The sequence below is a fragment of the Gopherus flavomarginatus genome, chromosome 2, assembly GCF_025201925.1.
Source record: "Gopherus flavomarginatus isolate rGopFla2 chromosome 2, rGopFla2.mat.asm, whole genome shotgun sequence".
NCBI classification, from domain to species: domain Eukaryota; kingdom Metazoa; phylum Chordata; order Testudines; family Testudinidae; genus Gopherus; species Gopherus flavomarginatus.
The window spans coordinates 261,616,829-261,636,032 of NC_066618.1; the positions used below are offsets into that span (position 1 = coordinate 261,616,829).

Sequence of the window (19,204 nt, forward strand, 5' to 3'; positions counted from 1 at the left end):
CTCATCATTCAAAATCAGCAGCTCCTTCATTAATCCAGTGGCCATTTCTTAAGATCATTTAAAAACCAGTTAGGGGCTAGCTAGCATAGGTCAGTCTGGTAAACATATTGGGTCAGATGCACCCCTGATATAACTCCATTGAAATCAGTAGAATTATTCCTGAGTGCATTTGCCCCCATGTGAATGCTGCAAACATTTATTATTCACTAAGATTAAATTACAGTATAATGAAAAAAAAATGTGCACACTTAGTGCCAGATACAAAGTGAGATCTTCAGAGTTTTCCATGCTCTAGGAGAAATGCATGGCTATAAGGGTAACACTTCCAGTCAATTTCTTAGTCTTTAAGTGGCTGCTTTATCTTCATATTTGCAGAAGGAACTGCAAACTGAGAGCTATCTGAGGGATCTGCAAACTTGCACCCGGGTGAATTGCTTTGCAGCGAGCAAAGGACTTTAGATCAGGCAGCCCATTCTCTAATTGATGTTATCTAACTAGCACCCTGTCACTTTGTCCAATCATTGTACTCTTAGTGATTTCCAAATAGCTTATCTATCAAAATTACAATAACTAGAGACATGTCTGTGGTAAGTGGCTTGAGTAAACTCAAGATCAAAGAAATGTACCACCTCACATACCTGTTTACATTTAGGAAGATTTAAGTTGGAGTCCTCTGTTGATACTAAAAGCTGGAGAGGTCATTGTGTCACTTGTAAAAGTTTGAACCACGCACATTAAAGTAAAATATGGTAGTTTTAACAAAAGAGTAACAAAAAGTCCAAAAGTCTAATTCTACTAATCTTAGTAGTATATCAAAAGTTGCATTAGCTTATGAACATTTCTGGCAGTGGAAGAGAATATAAAAATGATCTATTGAATGCAAGCAGTTTTTATTCTCCTGAAGTCAATCGCAGGCTTACATGAAAATCTCAATTCTATAACTGCTAAAAGTCTTTCAAAACTAGTAGATATTTATTCCACTCCCAATATTTCCAGAAGCCACATATAGAGTGAACTACATTATATCAAGTCAGCAAAGGCATTTAATAAAAAGTAGTTGAAAGACAAGAACATATTATGAAGTTAAGTGATTTAAAGGTTTAAAGAGTGAGACATGTGAGGGGGAAGCAGAGGTTTAGTCTAAACGAAGCGAAGATACTGTTTAGATAACTGGTAAATGTATGCTAAATAGCTGTAGCAGAGGGTGGAGTGCAATGTTTAGTCCAAACAAAGCTATTTTCCAATGTTCAGATTTGATCTTCCTCTGGGATTTTAATCTTCATTAAATATTGGCAACTCTTGTTTTTGCAGGAGCAATTGCTGGTATTGTAGATCAGCCAATGCAGAATTTTCAGAAAATATCTGAGGCCCAAGCTTCGGCAGGGCACAAGGCCAAAGGTGTTATCTCTGGTGTAGGAAAAGGAATTATGGGAGTGTTTACTAAGCCAATTGGAGGAGCAGCTGAACTTGTCTCCCAGACAGGCTATGGTGAGTTTCAATAATTTTGAGATCTCAGTATTAACTTTAAAGAATATTCTTAAGATTTGGTCATGAAATACAGCCTGCCGTGTCTGTTTATATGAATCAGTAGCTATTTTCCTTGCAAAAAGATTTAAAATACTACAGTTAAATTGCTGTAAATGTTGTCTTTCTCCCTTAAAAGTCATCCTGTCATGCTCTCTTGCATTGAGATCACAGTCTTGTGTGGCACCAGAAACATAGAATGTACTATGAAGTAATTTTTGGAAGCCAGGGGAATTAGTTACAGAAACATATGTGCTGCAAGAGACATTTCAACAGTAAATGTAATGCAGCAATAATAGATTGAATTAGAGCATTTTTTTGTGGGTGCTTGATCTGTTACAGAAAACAGAGAGTTATGTTTTCTTTAAATAAAGAATCTGAGAGGAAAAAAAAATTATGTAGTGGGAATATCCCATTTAAATTGTAGTGCTTCCGGGTAGGGAATTGAATTCTGGTTTTGAATATACTGGTAACCCCAACTTTATGATAGAGGGATAGGCATGCGAAGTAGATTAAGCACTAGCAGTAGTTATGGCAAATCCTTTCAAATCTAGCTAAATGCACTTTGGGCCAGTAAAATATGTGAAAGAGTACCATGAAATGATCTAAACTTGCTAATAGCATTTCCTTCTGGTGTCATGAATCCTTAGCTCCAAAACTAAAGGGTTAAAAAAAGGGAACAAGATACACATTGACGACAAATCAGTCATTAAGTTAACCTCAAGCAATTTTTAAATGATTTTTTTGACTTTTGGAGTGGTTCTTTTAATCCGAGCGCATTCTCCTCTTTTTCTTGATATACTGATTCATTAAGCCAGCAGTTCTCAAACTGTGAGTTGAGACCTCGAAGTGTGTTGCGAGTCCTTTTTAATGAGGTCACCAGGGCTGGCGTTTGACTTGCTGGGCCTGGGGCAGAAGCTGAAGTCTGAGCCTCACCACCCAAGGCCCAAGCCCAAATTGAAGTCCCACCACTCAGGCCCAAAGCCTAAAGACTTGAGCCCTGGGTGGTGGGGCTCAGGTTACAGGCGTCCTGTCTGGGGCTGAAGTCCTTGAGCTTCAGTCTCCCCACCAGGGGTGGTGGGATGCAGGCTTTGGCTTTGCTGCCACACCCCTTTTCCCCCTCCTCCCCCATATACCCCAGCCAGGGCAGTGGGGCTCAGGCTAAGGTCCCCCCTCTTGGGGTCGTGTAGTAATTTTTGCTGTCAGAAGAGGGTCACGGCGCAATGAAGTCTGAGAACTCCTGCATTAAGCCAAAGTTATTCATGAGTGGAATATGAGGAGTTACCTTAGAGTCGAAATTTTGAAAAATTATCTCCACACTTCTCTTTACACACAGAACACCTCCCTGACCTAATCTGGAGATAGTAAATAATTAAATGACAAGCAAACATGCTTGGTAATCTTTTTTATATCCAGTTGGTAAAAAGGCTTGTGTACAGCTCAATCTCTTCTTCAATGGTTTTACAATATTGTGAGCCTGATTTTCTCTCTCTTACACTAGTTTGGCTCTGGAGTAATTCCTCTGAAATCTGCATTCCACAAGTGTAAAACTGATGTCAGTGAAATCAGAATCTGGCCCTAAGTTGTGGGAATAATGTTCTTTTTGTTAACTGTAGAATCATTGTTTCTAGGTTACTTTAAGCCCAGAGTACAATCATTATCAAACTACAAGAAATCCATAACTGCAGAGGGACAGTTTTCACTGCAGATATTGTATACAACACATCATGTTTTCCATGAACATATGACAGAAAGAGTTAGCCAGGGAAAGACATAAAAACTATATCAATAATAAATGGCAGTGCGTGAGAGAGAAACACACAACAGTTAGAATAACTCTCAGCCACAACTGGATTGGAAGTTGGGTCTGTGCCTCTTGGGAGGGACCCTGGGGTGGGGGACCACACAGAAATAAACACATGTTCTCTCTCCATCTGTAAATGACATTTTCACTTGCATAATGCTGAGAACTTGGGTAAGCCAATTGTTACAAGTGGGAAGCTTCTTTTAAGTATTAGCATCAACATGTGTGTTAAAAATTAAAGTATTTTTCAAATACTGATGTTTTGTTTAAATTATTATCCATTTTATGTTTAAATTATTGTCCATTTTATAAAAAGGAATATAAGTTACTGACACCCCTATGTAAAAATGCTATTGCTTTATTGGTGTGCTTAATTTAACAAAATCATTTTCCTCTGTTGTTTGAAGGGCTCAGCACTATACCTTGTTACACTGCTCCTCAACTCTTAACCTAGTTTCTGTCACTCTTGTTAAAGAATTTATTATATCAATGAAGTTTTTACAAACAAGTAATTCTTGGTCTAATGACAATACCTCATTTATAAAAATTTACAAGCCACCAGAAAGCACACATGCTGTATCATCTTCTGCTCTGGAGAGTCTACTTGGAGACCTGTTTAACTGCTTCTTGTAGTCTTCGTTCTGTGCTGGCACTAAGAAGAACTTATAATAAAAGCAGATGCCCCAGGAGATCTCATAAATGTATATTGATCCATGTTTAACAGCTGGATTAAGTAACTTAACATTTAAATGCTGTACCTAGGCAAACTTTTCTTCTAATTTTTACCAATCGTGGCACATATGTGTAAGTATTTTAATTCTAAACAAGAAAGTTAATGGTGGTCTTGGCTTTTTATATGTAAATTGTAAATGATGTGTCTTAGCCCATTTTGGAATGATGGCTCTCAAGGGCATTATGTTTCTCTGAATTGCTAGTGTGTGACTGACCTTTAGTACGTTCATTTTTGTTGTTGTTTCTTGCTAAGGGTTAAATGCACAGCTATTGCATTGTAATGGTCAATGAATTATCTTTATTACAACTTCCAAAAATGTGACATCAGTTTGTATCTGCACTGTTTTATGAACCGCTCTAAACAGATGACATCACTGCAACATGTAACTGTTTTCCAGAAAATAACTAGTAAAAATCTAAAATTCTCTTACCACAGGTATTTTGCATGGAGCTGGACTTTCTCAGCTTCCCAAACAGCGCTATCATCCAAAGGATCAAAATGTTGAGCAGGCTGCAAACAGCCACGTCAAATATGTCTGGTAAAATTATTTAGACACTTGCTCATTTTTACATCCACATTGTTTATTAATAGGTTCTGGCTCTTGGTCAACTTAACAGGCTTCTTCCCTAGGAAAGGCTGAGTTACAGCAGTTTATTTAGGAATGTTAAACATAAAGGTACTGCATAGAAACCCAATCTGGAAATGATGGACTGCTGATCTGCTTCCAGCTTTAGAACTGCAGAGCTAATCTTTATTTGATGACATTCAGTAAGTTTTTACTTATTTATCATTGCACTGAGCCCAAGAAAAATACTGCACATCTCCAGAAATAGCTGTCACTGAAGATAGGTTTACTTTCTGCACTGGATTTGGATCCAGCTTCTCAGGGTGATTTCTCTATTGGGATAAGAAATTGGTTGACCTAGGTGAATGTAATTATGAATAGCCATGAAGTTATTACGTCAGTTTTGCAGCAAATCATTAAGGAGTTATGATAAACTCTACAGAATAAATATGAAACCTTGGTATTTAAATCTTACACATGAGTATTGCAGGAAATGTGGTATTAGTGATTTTAACGAAAACAAACCGAAGCTTATCTTGTATTTTTAGGTGGCAGGCAGCTACAATCTTAAGTGAAAACCTGGAAGAACAAAAGTGAGTTACTACTTCACACATCCAATTTCTAATACCGACTTATTTTTAAACAGGAAAATGCTTCAGTCTCTAGGAAGGCCAGAGGTCCATATGGCACTGGACGTGATTATTGTGAGTGGATCAGGCCAGGAGCATGAAGGATGCTTGCTGCTTACATCAGAGGTGCTATTTGTGGTCAGTGTCAGTGAAGACACACAGCAGCAGGCATTCCCTGTGACTGAAATTGAGTGTGTAGAAGACCATCAACAAAAAAATCTGCTGAAGGTGCAGCTCAAACAACAAAGAGTGCCTTGTGATTTGGAGGTAAAGACATTTAGTAGTATCCTCATTTAAAGATAAAGTTGCATTGGTGAGTTTGTCAAGAGTATCAGTAGGGATCAGTTGGTGGCATGCTCATGTCTGGGTCAGGAGGTCAGAGATTAAGGTCCCACAACAGCCAGTGGTATTTTTAATCTTCTTAGTAGTAAAGGTGCTATCATTCCCTTCTGCCTTCTTCAGTCATTATCCAGATTAAATTTCAGTATCCACCACAAGGCTTTTCTGGAATAAACTGGGTAATTTAGCCAACATTAACTCTCTGAATAAGAGGTTCTAATGTCTGAAGCTATGTATGTGTATTTATTGCTCAGAACATTAGGGCTGCTCCTGCAAATTTACACTGAAAAAAATTAAACCAAATTCTATTAGATGCTTAACATAGCAGTTCAGCAATTAAATGCACATTGTTAGGGCATGGTTCATCTATTAATCCTAACCCTAACAAGCCACTTTCACTTAAGAATATTTGAGCAGCATGGTTTTATTAGGTTGCTTTTATCCTCTTGTACTCAATCTTGCAACTCCCTTCTCTTTTTCCTGCAAATCATCACTTAAACTGAGCAAGTTCTGCCTGACCATCAAGTCTCATCATCCAATTCTTGAATGAGAGGCATTGTCAGAATCAAACATGGATATCAGTATTGTTATTTATATTGCACCAACAAGTAATTCATAGACCCATATAAAGACAAGCTCCCTGCCCCAAAGAGCTCACAATCCCAACAGAGAGTGTATACACAAAGGAAGGGGAAACTGAATACACTGAAAAAGCAGAGAATAGTGAAGCTGAGCACCATGGGTGACAACTTGACCCAAATGAAGTCAATAGGAGTTTGGGGAGTGATTCCAGTTGGACTGGGATTTCATTCTTGTTAGTTCCATGGTTTTTGTAAGATACTTTTTTTACTTGATGAAGTGACAGTGCACTTGGTGAAAGTCTTGGATAAGAGAGGCATAAAATGGATGAGCAGAGTGATTAAAGCTGTATGGCAGGCAAGAGACTCCCCAGAGATTGGTGCAAGTCTATCTTGGTCCCAATACATAAGGGCAGGATACATGACTGTGGAAACTATCAAGCGATAAAGTTACTGTTGCATGGAGTGAAAATACTGGAACACATCTTGGACGCTAGGATTAGACGAATGGTGGAAGAACTCCTCAAACAAGAACAGTTTTGCTTTAAGAAAGGATGAGGAGCCACTGATGCCATGTTTGTAATTCAGCAAACAACAGAGCAGCAGCTAGAGTACCAATAGGATAGCTTCTTGGCTTTTATAGACACAAACAAGGTGTACGATAATGTGGACAGAAGGATGCTTACAACCGTGCTGACGAAATATGGAGTGTTTGAGGATATAAAAACTATAGTGAATGCACTATATAGAGTGTACTATATACTCCACCTGAAACAAAGATCTGAACATATTTTGGAACAAGCCCCTCTGAACAGGGCCGGCTCCATCTTTTTTGCTGCACCAAGCAGCAAAAAAATCCAAACAGTTGAGCTCCCGCCAAAGTGCCACCGAAGAAGAAGAGACGGAGTGAAGGACCCACCGCCGAAGTGCTGCCGAAGACCCGGACGTGCCACCCCAATACTAGATGGAATGCCGCTCCTTTCTATTAGCCGCCCCAGGCACCTGCTTCCTTCGCTGGTGCCTGGAGCTGGCCCTGCCTGTGAAATGAAAGCTGGACTGCATCAGGAATTGGCCCTCAGTCTGCTGCTGTTTAGTACTGATTGACTACACCTGCTGGAAGAAGATCCCAATGGGAAAAGGTGAGAAGCTGCTATATGCAGATGACATAGCAATAAGAACAACGAGGAGTCTGGTGGCACCTTAAAGACTAACAGATTTATTTGGGCCTAAGCTTTCGTGGGTAAATCCCCCCACTTCTTCAGGTTGTTTTTGTGGCTACCGAATAACACGGCTACCACTCTGATACTTGGTACCATAGCAATAAGGGCATCCTCAAAAGAAGACCTAAAGGACATAGTGAAATCAGTGGTATGATCAGCTGAGCAGGCATGAGATGAAAATCACTACGACTGACAGGGCCGGTTCCAGGCACCAGCTTATCAAGCAGGTGCTTGGGACGGCAACTCCGGAGCGGGGCAGCACTTTAAGGTATTTGGCGGAGGCTGCCTCACTCCTGCTCAGAGCGAAGGACCTACCGCTGAATTGGCGCAAATCGTGATGGCGGCTTTTTTTTTTTTCTTTTTTTTGGCTGCTTGGGCCGGCAAAACCCCTGGAGCTGACCCTGACAACTGAGCTCATATGGGTCAGTAGAGGTACTGCAGGAAAACTGGATATAGAAATTAATGGAGTAAAATTCAACCAGATTGATCAGTTCAAGTTCCCTTGTGGGTGGGTTACAGAAGACGGCAAGCTTGAATGTGAGGTACAGTCCAGACTGAGGAGTGCTGAAAGAGTGTGGAATAACTTCTCAGCATTGTGTATGACAAACATATGTGTAAGGGAGTGGACTCACCCCTGCGGCACCTCCTGCTGGTGGTCTCAGGGAATTAGCTCTCCAGCCATTGGGGCGCCCTCTCCAGGTTGGTGTCCCACTACCGCTTGGCCCCTGTGTCGCTCCCAGACCTGGTGCCCTGTTATCTGGGGCGCTGCCCCCTGGCAGTAACCCCTCAGTCTTAGGGTCTTCCCTCCCTGGGGAACCCCCACCCACTATCCCCACTTCGCCTCAGTCTTGGCTACTGCCAGTCATCACTTAGCCCCCATTCACTGGGGCAGACTGCAGTGCATCAGCCACTCATCACAGGCAAAGGGACCTGCTGCCTCTGCCTACCCATGGGCTGCCCCTTTGCAACTCCAGTACCCAGATGGCCTTACCCTAGGCCTGCAGCCTGGGGGGTTTCCAGGCCAGAGCTCCCCAGCTCCTCTTGCCTTCCACCTTAGGTACCCAGGTACACTCCCTAGCAGTCAGGCCCTTCTCCCTCTAAAGACAGAGAGAAAGTGTTTGCTTGAGCTCTTGGCTCAAGCTTCTATAGGGCCAGCTGGGCCCTAATTGAGGGGTGGCAGCAGCTAAGCATGCTTCCCACTCAGCCTGGGCTGTTCTCCTCACCCTCCAACTCTCTCCCAGGGCTGGTTTTAACCCTGCCAGGGCTGGAGCAGGTAACCACCCCACTACAGTATGTCATTGGGACTGAAAGCGTAACTGTATAGAACAGTGGTACAACCTGCAGTGCTGTATGGGGCAGAAGTATCTGATATTGTCTCAAATGTGCCAGCTGAGCTTTTGGTCATATGAGAAAGAGGGTGTTTTGAAGATTGTGACATTAGAATTAAAACCAAACTTCTGGTTTATAAAGCTGTTGTGCTCTCCACCTTATTCTATGGGGCTGAAATGTGGACTACATAAGAGATATCTTATGGCACTGGAGAAGTGTCATCAATGCCGTATGCCTAAGATTCTTCAAATTAAATGAGCTGATAGATGCATTAACATTAACATCCTCTCGTAAGCGAATATCACAAGCATCGAGGTGATGATTATCATCAACTTCGCTGGGTAGGGATGTAGTTCAGATGCCCAATTCTAGACTGCCAAAACAAATTTTCTCTTCTCAACTCAGCCAAGGCAAACATGCTAGAAGAGGGCAGAAAACATGCTATAGAGCTGTCTTGAAGGCTAATTTGAGAAAATGCAACGTTGACATTAACTTGTAGGAATGTATAGCCCAGGACTGACAACAATGGAGGAATTTCTTGAAGCAGGGAACTCAGCACTTTGAGAACCAGATTCAACTACATGTAACAGAAAAACAGGAGCAACAGAGAAAGCACACTATGCTTCGAACCAATATCTCAGATTCACCCATCCTGCTCAGAAATACGTGTCTGCAATGTGGCAGAAGCTGTGGCCCATCTGTGGACCCATAGATAACTTGAAATGGATAATCCATGAATTATATCATCCTTGACCTTGAGGAATCGCCTATGATGAGATCTTTAGTGCTCTTGTATATCCTCACACCTTTTCAGTAGGCTGCCATGGCTCTGAACAGAATGGGGGGAGGATCACTTCCTGTGAAGCATGCAAAGAGGAATTCACCTTTGGTAAGAAAGTTTCCAGAATCTTTAGAACCACTTTGTCATCATGGCACACACAAGGTGGTTTCGATATGGATGGACCTGCTAATTATGAGACTCATCCAGCATGTATCGTAGCAACTAAGAAGCAGGTGTAGACAGGTAGGTAGGTAGAAAGAAAGGCATGACCACTGTAAATGGTCAGAGGGGTGAGTGGTTAGGGCTTCTAGTACAAGTAGTTAGATCCCCCTTAGGAACATTGGTCTACTGCAGGTTTAGACAATTTTATTGCTCTGAGAACTCTTGAGACTTGAAGATTTTTGGCTAAAGAGCCCAAGGTTTTGGAATGTAAGACACTACTTATGGGTGATGATGTATGTGCTATGTTGCTGTGCTATAGTCCCTTTCCATAATGTCCTTTAGAAAATCCAGAATAGCTGAAATTCCAGCTTGGGGTATCTGTTTTTTTTCTTGATAGCATGAGGTAAACCATGATTAGCTGGAGAAGTAGGCCATTAGTGTTGAAGTCCATCTGGAGGCCAGTGTAGTCCTAATCACTTTGAAGAATAATCCAAGTGCAGTTAATGCTTTCCCATGTGAGTTGTCAAGCTTTGAGCTCCCCACTGGTTGCTGATGTACTCCCCAGTGGTGGTGATGGTTGTCCAATTGGACTAGGATGTGATTGCCCATGAGAGGGCTCTGGAATATTCCTAGGGCTAGCTTCACTGCTCTGACCTCCAAGAGGTTGAGGCTCTCATTCCTATCTATGGAGTGCCACATTTCCTGCACTGTTCTTTGTCCAAAGTGTGCTCCCCACCCCAATAGGCTGACATCTTCTTGAGTACTTGAGGCTTTGTGGAGCAGATAGGAAGACCCATGTGGACATTTCTTGGAATTGTCCGTCATCTGAAGGATTCAGTACCTAGTTTAGGACCAGCACTTCAGCTTGCATGTGTTCCAGTGACTATGAGGCTCAGCTAGCAGCTATCATAGCCACTCCTGAGTACCCTGCACTCAAACTCTCACCCCAACGAGCCCTCCCGAATCTGGACCACCTCTATGAGCTCCCTGGACCTGGAACCCCCACCCCACTGAGCCCCAACCACCTACACCCAGATCCACATCCCACCAAGCCTCACGCACCCAGAATCCCCTGCTGAGACCCCCACACCAATACCCCACCACCATCTTCATCCTCCCACACCCAGACCCCCCTCGCAGAGTCCCATTCCCCCTGCACCTGGAAACCCCCAACAAGCCCCTGTGCATCCAGATCCGCCCCCATATCTGGACCCCTCATCGAGTTGCCCACACTGAACCTTTCACCCCACACTAAGTCCCTCAGGGGCCAGGGCTGGGTGTGCATGTGAGACTGTCCCTCTTGCTCACTATCTTGGTGCACCTGGCATGGAGGGGCAGGGTCCTGTGGTGTTTCTGAGGTAGGCCAGGCCCTTGCGCTGTGTCAGGATCAGGTGCAGCCTCACCGCTGAGTGCATATCCTAGGAAGCGGCTGTGGGATGATCTCCCACATCCGTGCAGACAGTGGTCTATGTTCCCCTCTGCCATGCTGGACCCTCCACATTTATTTATTTACAAATAAAATACACAGAATTGTGCAGAATTTAAAATATTGTGTGCAGAATTTTTATTTTTTGGTGCAGAATTTTTTGGCACTGAGTTCCCTCAGGAGTACTGATTGTATTGCTCCGATATCCTGGGGTGAGAGCCCATTCAGTATCAACTCGTGTTTGATGGGACTGCTTGACATGGGTGATTGGAGGAAGAAGGTATGAGGTGGTGTCCTTAGTTTGAGGGGGCAACTGAAACTCACTACTACTTTCACCAATTAGTCCACTTTCATCCATTTCACCTTCTCTTGCTGATATTTCACCCATTCTGCAGCTCAGTGTCTCCCTGTGATGTATAGGCTGTGCCCCTCTTCTGCAGTTCAGTGTCCCTCTTCTCCAGCTTCCTACCAGAACTTCTGAGAAGGAGGATAGTTTGCTTCCTACATTCAAATCAAGGTGGAGGCACAGTCTTTATGGTCATAGTGAGTTTGTAGAGGTATTGCTGCCACCTCTGATTTTGCTACTGGATCTGCAGTTCCAAGGTTTGTGCCTGAAATATGTGCTATCTTACTTCTGGGATGACGGTGAGCAAAAGGAGCATTTCTACCTGTTGTTGGGCTTGTAGTCCCTTCTCAAGGCACTCCGTGGAGACAGAAGGGACTGCTTGGGCATGGATGTGCTCTCTGCTACTATCTTACCCGTTTTCTCCAAACAGGAGACAGTCTCTGAATTTGAATGAGCACAAGATTTGTTTGGAATGGGCATCTGCATTGCAGAGATGCAATCAGATGGGATCATGGGACGTATCCGTTTTGATGAAAATTTCATCAAAAAGGTTTCTTATGTCCAGGATGGAACTTCTTGCCACGACCAGAGAGAGAGAGACATTCCAGTGGTTAGGGGGCAGTCTCTTAGGATGTAGGAGACCCAGATTCATGTCCCTGCTTCAGAATCAGGTAGACTTGAACCTGGGTTTTCTGCATCCTAGGTAAGTGCCAAACCACTGTGCTACAGAGTAAATCAATAAATAAATTAGTTATATGAAGATGAACTGCTCCAACTGGGTTGGGGAGTCAGCGAGAGAGATGGTTAGGGCATTCACCTGGAATGCTCTGAATCAGGCAGAGTAGGAACTGGAACCATCCCACACATCCCAGGTACATACATAAGCACTGCGTTGTTGGCTGTTTGTGTGTTTGTCTGTCTCTCTCATTTTTCGAAAGTTCTCATTTTCATTCTGCATTGGAACAAAAACCAATTTTGAAACCTTGAAATTTTTTGCAAAACAGAATTGTTTACTGGCCAGCATGGGAGCTGAGAACCCAGTTCAGTATCTTTATGTAGGAGATGAGTTTGGATCTTTTAAAGGGTTTTTCCTTCTGGCTGGGGTCTTATGTGGGACTTACCCCTTGAGCTGGCCAGATAGCTTTCTCTGCATCCTTCTTCCCTGAAATGCTCAGAAGCTCCTGATTGGAGTCACAGCTCTTTGGAGAGGGCATGTCCTGAGTCCCGTGCCCTGCCTGTGTGATGGTCGGCAGGCTGGGAATAGGCAAGACATAATTTACCCTCTGAAAAGTCTGTGAATGCTGCCGCATATATAGAACCCCACTTGGATTTAGTCTGATGTTTGCTGGACAGTTCTGCACAGCCTGAGGGGGGACTTGGGAGTCCCATAGTAGAGACACTACAACAACTGATCTGGGTGGCTAACACCACCGTGCTGCCAGATACCTGATCCGTGTGGGGCAGCAGAGGAGGAAAGATTATAAATTGTTCATTACTGCCCAGAAAATGAATTAAAAGTCAAGTTGGCAACAGAAATAGTTGGGGCAAACCTAACTGCTGCCACAGAGGCAGAAGTTCTGGTGGGAAGCTGAAGAAAGGGGACATTGAACTGCCACCAGAACTGTAGAAGAGGGAAGCAGCTCACATGTCACAGAAATGTGGGAGATAGTGAGCTGCAGAAAGGATGAAACGTCACCAACATTACAGATCTATGATAGGAAGCCTTTGCTTGATAACAAACTAATGCAGAAGTATGTTTGCTGGGTATGAACAGTAAGTGAAGGTACTTTAAATTCCAATAATAACGTTGATTTATCTGATTTTAGGTGGATGGAGTTAGAGAGAGACTCTCTGAACAACAATACAACCGGCTGGTGGATTTTGTCACAAAAACATCCTACCACCTTGCTCCAGGCCACTCTTCTGTACAAACAGCATCACAAGTTGTAGCTGCAGAGCCCCTTCCAAGCACAATTAAGACATATCAGTACCTAGTTGATCCAAATTTTGCTCAGGTATTCATTAGTAAATTCACTATGGTAAAAAATAAAGCCTTGCGGAAGGGATTTAGTTAAGAACAAATTATGGCAAGCATGATTATGCATTACCATTTTGAAAGTCATGCTTTCTATGCAGTCACCTAATGTGAACTTTTCTAATGTCAGTTTTGTGGGGTGGTGGGTGATAGAAAAATTAAAAGCTGCCTTTTCTGACCTAACTACAAAGACAACTTTGGGATGCCTGGTCTCTATGCAAGATGTTAGCACTAGGAGGAAAGCAGAGTTGGTGCATAAAATAACCACCCTAACAAACAGATATTCAACCAAAGGGAAAGGTGGTAACTGAATGAAAATCCTTTGTTCTTTCTCTTAGCAGAAATAAGAGGAAAGAAGACAAGGGAAATCTTATTCATTGAGACATTTTTTGCACACACCAAAAATAGATATTTGTGCCCACTATATCATATTTTAGGGTCTGCCAGTCCCTGGTATAAGCAAGGCTTATAACTCAGTTGTAAAAACTTCCTGAAGGCTGAAACTTTTTCCACCCCAATGTCTACATACTGAAGCAAAACATATTCCCCTACTAAATCTGATAGACCTGGTGTGACCGTTTTAAGTTACTAGCAACAGCTGGGTTTTAGCACCACTCTAACCTTAAAATAGCTTCCTTTATTTGACTGAAATTTTGCAGGACATTAGTCCTTAATGTAAACTAGTGCCTTTGTGTGGTTTGAAGAACAAAATGGAAACGATAATATTAATTTACTTTTGAAACTGTCTGTATACAGAAAACTTATTTTATCCACCAATCAAAATGTCATAAGCATTTTTGATATATATACCATTGGGGATTAGTTGGTAATATGTAATTATGTCAGGGAAACAGGAGCAGTTATAATTTTGAGTCCAGTAATGTGCATTTTAAAAAGCTTTAGGAGCTGTGTTTATTCTCATTAATATGTACCAAAAATTCATTAGCACCTTGCTCCTTTTAAACCCAAGTGCTAAGCTTTATCCGTAGCTCACCTTGATAGGCTCTACTATTTCTGGACTCTCCAAACCATACCCACAGCACTTCCTTACTTTGGCCAGCTGTAATTCATTTTTTGCTTATCACTCTAAAATGTCAGAAACCAGGAAATTCAGAATCAGGACTGAGAAGTCATGTATTACATCAGACCATACAGAACTACGTGTGCCTAGAAATTATACCTTATTTTGCACAGCAGAGCAACTGGAAAATTCTTGGAGTTAGACTCATTTCTCAATTCATGTAACAACTGTGAAATAGGTCGAAAGACAGAGTTGTATGAAAACTGCAGTATTGGAGCCCGGTGCAAACCACTATCTGTCAGCAAGATGGCTACTGCCAGCAGCAGGCTTACAAAGGGCAATAGCAATATCAATGACATCAGTGTTAGATGGCACTTGTAACAATATTAGGTAAAAAGCTTTTAGACAGAAATGTGCTTTTCAAGTTGTTCTTTACCCTTTATTTTCAAATCTGTGTTATAGTTTGTACTGCTGTCATCACAGAGCAAACACACCTACAGCAATTTTCATTTTAAATAGGAAAAGCTGACGTGACTCAGTTTCTTGGCTTTTGTGAGCTTCTACTTTAAACTCTGCCCATGACTCTTCTCCTTCTGACCATGAATTTCAGCACAGGAACTAACTTATTGTGTGGGGATTCCTGATGTACCTGAATACAACCAACAACTAAAACAGGAGTCAAGTCAGATCATTGCCCTTAGTGTTCAGTAAATGCCATTTACTTATGTTAGCATCTCCTATACATCACTTATATGACCAAATGGACATACAATAAGAATGTATTATTTGCTATGCATTTCTCATGAGTTCTGCTTTGTTGAAGCTACTCCTGGAATTCATGTCTCTTGTGTACTAATAAGGAAGAAGCCCGGGATTTGAATAGCCCTTTGCTGAATGTGAAATGAACCCATCCATTATTAACATTTCATACAGTCAGCTAGCTACTTGGTCATTGTTTGCCTTTAAATGACACTATTTAAAAATGTAAATAAATAGATTGTTCATTCCTGAATCTTTTATGGGAAATAGTTTACTACTGCTAATTTTACATACTGATGCATAAATTATAATATAACAGGATTGTTTAAAGTTAATAAAGCTATTCCTACAATACTTGGTTTCTGTGTGCTACACAAGTCACGTGATTACAATCTAATGAACAGAACATTGACTATAATAGTGACACTGAATCTCTGTGTGATCAACCCCCAGTAAGATAATGGGCTTTGCTGTACCCCAGAAAATGCAGCCAACCATGAAACACAGTTTGAAATTCACATTAATATTTTTTGAAGTAAAGACTGATGACTAGAGCTGGCAAAAACAGGTGCTACAGAATTTTATGACTCTATGTACTGATTCAAAACTGCGTCATAGTCACAACCCAAACTAGAATAAGCTGTTCACCTAGTAGAACATTGGCTGAATATCAAAAACATGCAAAACACACCTGTAAAACATATGGGAGGAGACAGCGGTTTTTTTGAAGTGTCAAACCAATATTGGTGGGATTATGCTGACATTTTCTTCCTGAATTATGCTCATCCTCTGGCAAATATATTTATATTGCACACTCATCTACAATGAAAGAAGCTAGTGTATGTATTGCATTTGGCAGAAGGTTGTTTCTCCCCCTTCTGTGAAGGCAGGTACGGAAACATATGTGGTAACTTCACATAAATCAGCCTCTCCTACGTATGATGTGTGTGAATGGCGAAAACAAAACTGTCCATGGAGCAGATGCCTAACAACTGTGCTTGGCGGGCTGAAGCTCTCCAACTTGTGCTTTTAGAAATATACCTGGGCTCATTCTTTGAGGCTGGAGAGCCCAAAATCTCCAATCCATCTCTTTTTTAGTTTGTCTTGTTCAAGATTTTGGCTTGCTAGCTTTATTCTGGGGTGTTCAAGGAATGCTTGTTTGCTCTGGGAGAACATTGTGGTGGAATCTTCTCAGGAAAGAACTTGTATGGTTCCCTTCTACATCTTATTTCACCTGGCCATCACAGACAAGCATGATCAGCTAGTGGGGACAGTCTCATAAAATCACCTTAACCATTAGCACAATAGCTGGTTTCTGAGGCAATAATGCCTAGAAACAGCAATCCAGAGGAGCAGTGAGGACCTAGTTAAGGTACATCTCAGCAGGCAAGGGGAGCGAGAAATCAACTATATGCATTTGGGGCATATATTATACTTCTGAAAAGGAACATACTGGGGGTCTGTTTGACCATGGCTGGCAAGAGGAGAAAAACAAATTCAGGAGGTGTGTGGCTCACCTTATTTGTCAAAAAGAAAGAATCCAGCTCAAAAGGACTCTGAGCCAGAGACAAAGGACAGATGTTAGGACAACATCCACTTAGTATGAGGAGCTTAGTGCACTATACAGCAAACATGCTGTTGGTTTGAACAAAACAACTCTATCCATCTATGAAAACTGTCTGCCAGTCATACGAGGGGATGTGCAGACTAAACAGACAGATGGGGCATGAGTGTATGGATGGTAAAATAAGGTAACCACATTGTCATAAACAGATAGCTAAGGGTTAATGTCTCTTTCACCTGAAGCACCTGACCAGAGGACCAATCAGGAAACCGGATTTTTTCAACTTTGGGTGGAGGGAATTGTGTGTCTGAGTCTTTTGTCTGCCTGCCTGCTTTCTCTGAGCTTTGGAGAAGTAGTTTCTACTTTCTAGTCTTCTGTTTCTAAGTGTAAGAACAAAAAGATCAGATAGTAAGTTATATGGTTTCTTTTCTTTGGTATTTGCATGAATATAAGTGCTGGAGTGCTTTGATTTGTATTTTTTTTAAATAAGGCTGTTTATTCAATATTTTTTTAAGCAATTGACCCTGTATTGTATCATTTTAATACAGAGAGACCATTGGTATGTATTTTTCTTTCTTTTTATATAAAGCTTTTTTTTAAGACCTGTTGGAGTTTTTCTTTACTTCAGGGAAATTGAGTCTGTACTCACCAGGGAATTGGTGGGAGGAAGAAATCAAGGGGAGATCTGTGTGTTGAATTGCTAGCCTGATTTTGCATTCCCTCTGGGGGAATAGAGAAGTACTTTTTGTTTCCAGGACTGGGAACAGAGAGGGGGGGAAGGGAAAAAGGATTATTTCCCGTTGTTGTGAGACTCAAGGGATTTGGGTCTTGGGGTCCCCAGGGAAGGTTTTTCAGGGGGACCAGAGTGCCCCAAAACACTCTAATTTTTTGGGTGGTGGCAGCCGGTACCAGGTCCAAGCTAGTAACTAAGCTTGGAGGTTTTCATGCTAACCCCCATATTTTGGACGCTAAGGTCCAAATCTGGGACTAAGGTTATGATATGGTGGCAGTGGTGGGATATAGACAGAATCCAGAAGCCAGTAGGAATATTATATTTTTCTTTTCTCTGCTAAGGGCTTTTTAGCAGAGAGAGAAACAGTTGGTTTTAAAAGGGAACCAGAGAGAATTTTTTTTCTGCTCTCTCTGGCAGTTTGTGGCTTGCATGTTAAGCAAGAAGCCATTACCAGACTGTTAAGGGTCTTTTGTCATGCAATAGCCCTCCCATTAGGAGGCAAGTTCCAGCACTATATGCATGCAAATAAAGTGGTTTTTCAGGTTTACTTAACATTGAAGATTAGCTAAAGGCACTGTTGCTAGGCAGACTTCAGGAGGCAACAGAGCCTGCAGTGCAGAAGATAAACACCGGAGGGCACCCCAACCCAAGAAAACAAGAACCATGACTTCTAAGGCAAAAATTGAGGCCGAAGAACAATTCAGAGAAGCTGAACACAGGCGACAACTGGAAATAAAACAAAAAGAGATGGAGATGAAAGAAAGAGAAGAACAAATCAAACAGGCAGCACACAAAAGAAAACTAGAGGAAGAAGAGTTCGCCCACCGAAGGAAACAAGAAGAAGAAGAGTTGGCCCACCGCCGAGAAATGGAAAAACAACAAAAAGAGAATGAAGAGAAGGAAAAACAGAGAAAACATGAACTGGAGTTGGCAAAAGCTGGGCTGCCTGTGCCAGCCAACCCTAACAACCCGGCGCCAAATATTGCTCCACAGCACAGGAAATTTCCCACCTACAAGGCAGGGGATGACACCGAGGCCTTCTTGGAAAATTTTGAAAGAGCCTGTCTTGGGTACAGCATTCCCAAAGACCAGTACATGGTAGAATTAAGGTCACAGCTCAGTGGACGCCAGTGAGCTTCCCCACTGTCTGCAATTTGGGGGGCGTGTCATAAACAGATAGCTAAGGGTTAATGTCTCTTTCACCTGAAGCACCTGACCAGAGGACCAATCAGGAAACCGGATTTTTTCAACTTTGGGTGGAGGGAATTGTGTGTCTGAGTCTTTTGTCTGTCTGCCTGCTTTCTCTGAGCTTTGGAGAAGTAGTTTCTACTTTCTAGTCTTCTGTTTCTAAGTGTAAGAACAAAAAGATCAGATAGTAAGTTATATGGTTTCTTTTCTTTGGTATTTGCATGAATATAAGTGCTGGAGTGCTTTGATTTGTATTCTTTTTAAATAAGGCTGTTTATTCAATATTCTTTTAAGCAATTGACCCTGTATTGTATCATCTTAATACAGAGAGACCATTGGTATGTATTTTTCTTTCTTTTTTATATAAAGCTTTCTTTTAAGACCTGTTGGAGTTTTTCTTTACTTCAGGGAAATTGAGTCTGTACTCACCAGGGAATTGGTGGGAGGAAGAAATCAAGGGGAGATCTG

The 19,204-nt window shown here is 41.9% G+C and overlaps 1 protein-coding gene across 4 annotated transcripts in view; it reads left to right on the forward strand.

Moving 5' to 3' along the window:
• Positions 1–15,603, forward strand: part of VPS13B (vacuolar protein sorting 13 homolog B) — a 913,516-nt gene extending 897,913 nt beyond the window's left edge. For all 4 annotated transcript variants that reach the window (XM_050940452.1, XM_050940449.1, XM_050940451.1 and 1 more), the window contains exons 59-62: positions 1,312–1,488; positions 4,497–4,599; positions 5,273–5,522; positions 13,263–15,603. In XM_050940452.1, coding sequence (XP_050796409.1) covers positions 1,312–1,488; positions 4,497–4,599; positions 5,273–5,522; positions 13,263–13,511 — 779 coding nt within the window. In that variant the 3' untranslated portion in view covers positions 13,512–15,603. The remainder of the gene's footprint in view (positions 1–1,311; positions 1,489–4,496; positions 4,600–5,272; positions 5,523–13,262) is intronic.
• The last annotated feature ends 3,601 nt before the right edge of the window (positions 15,604–19,204 follow it).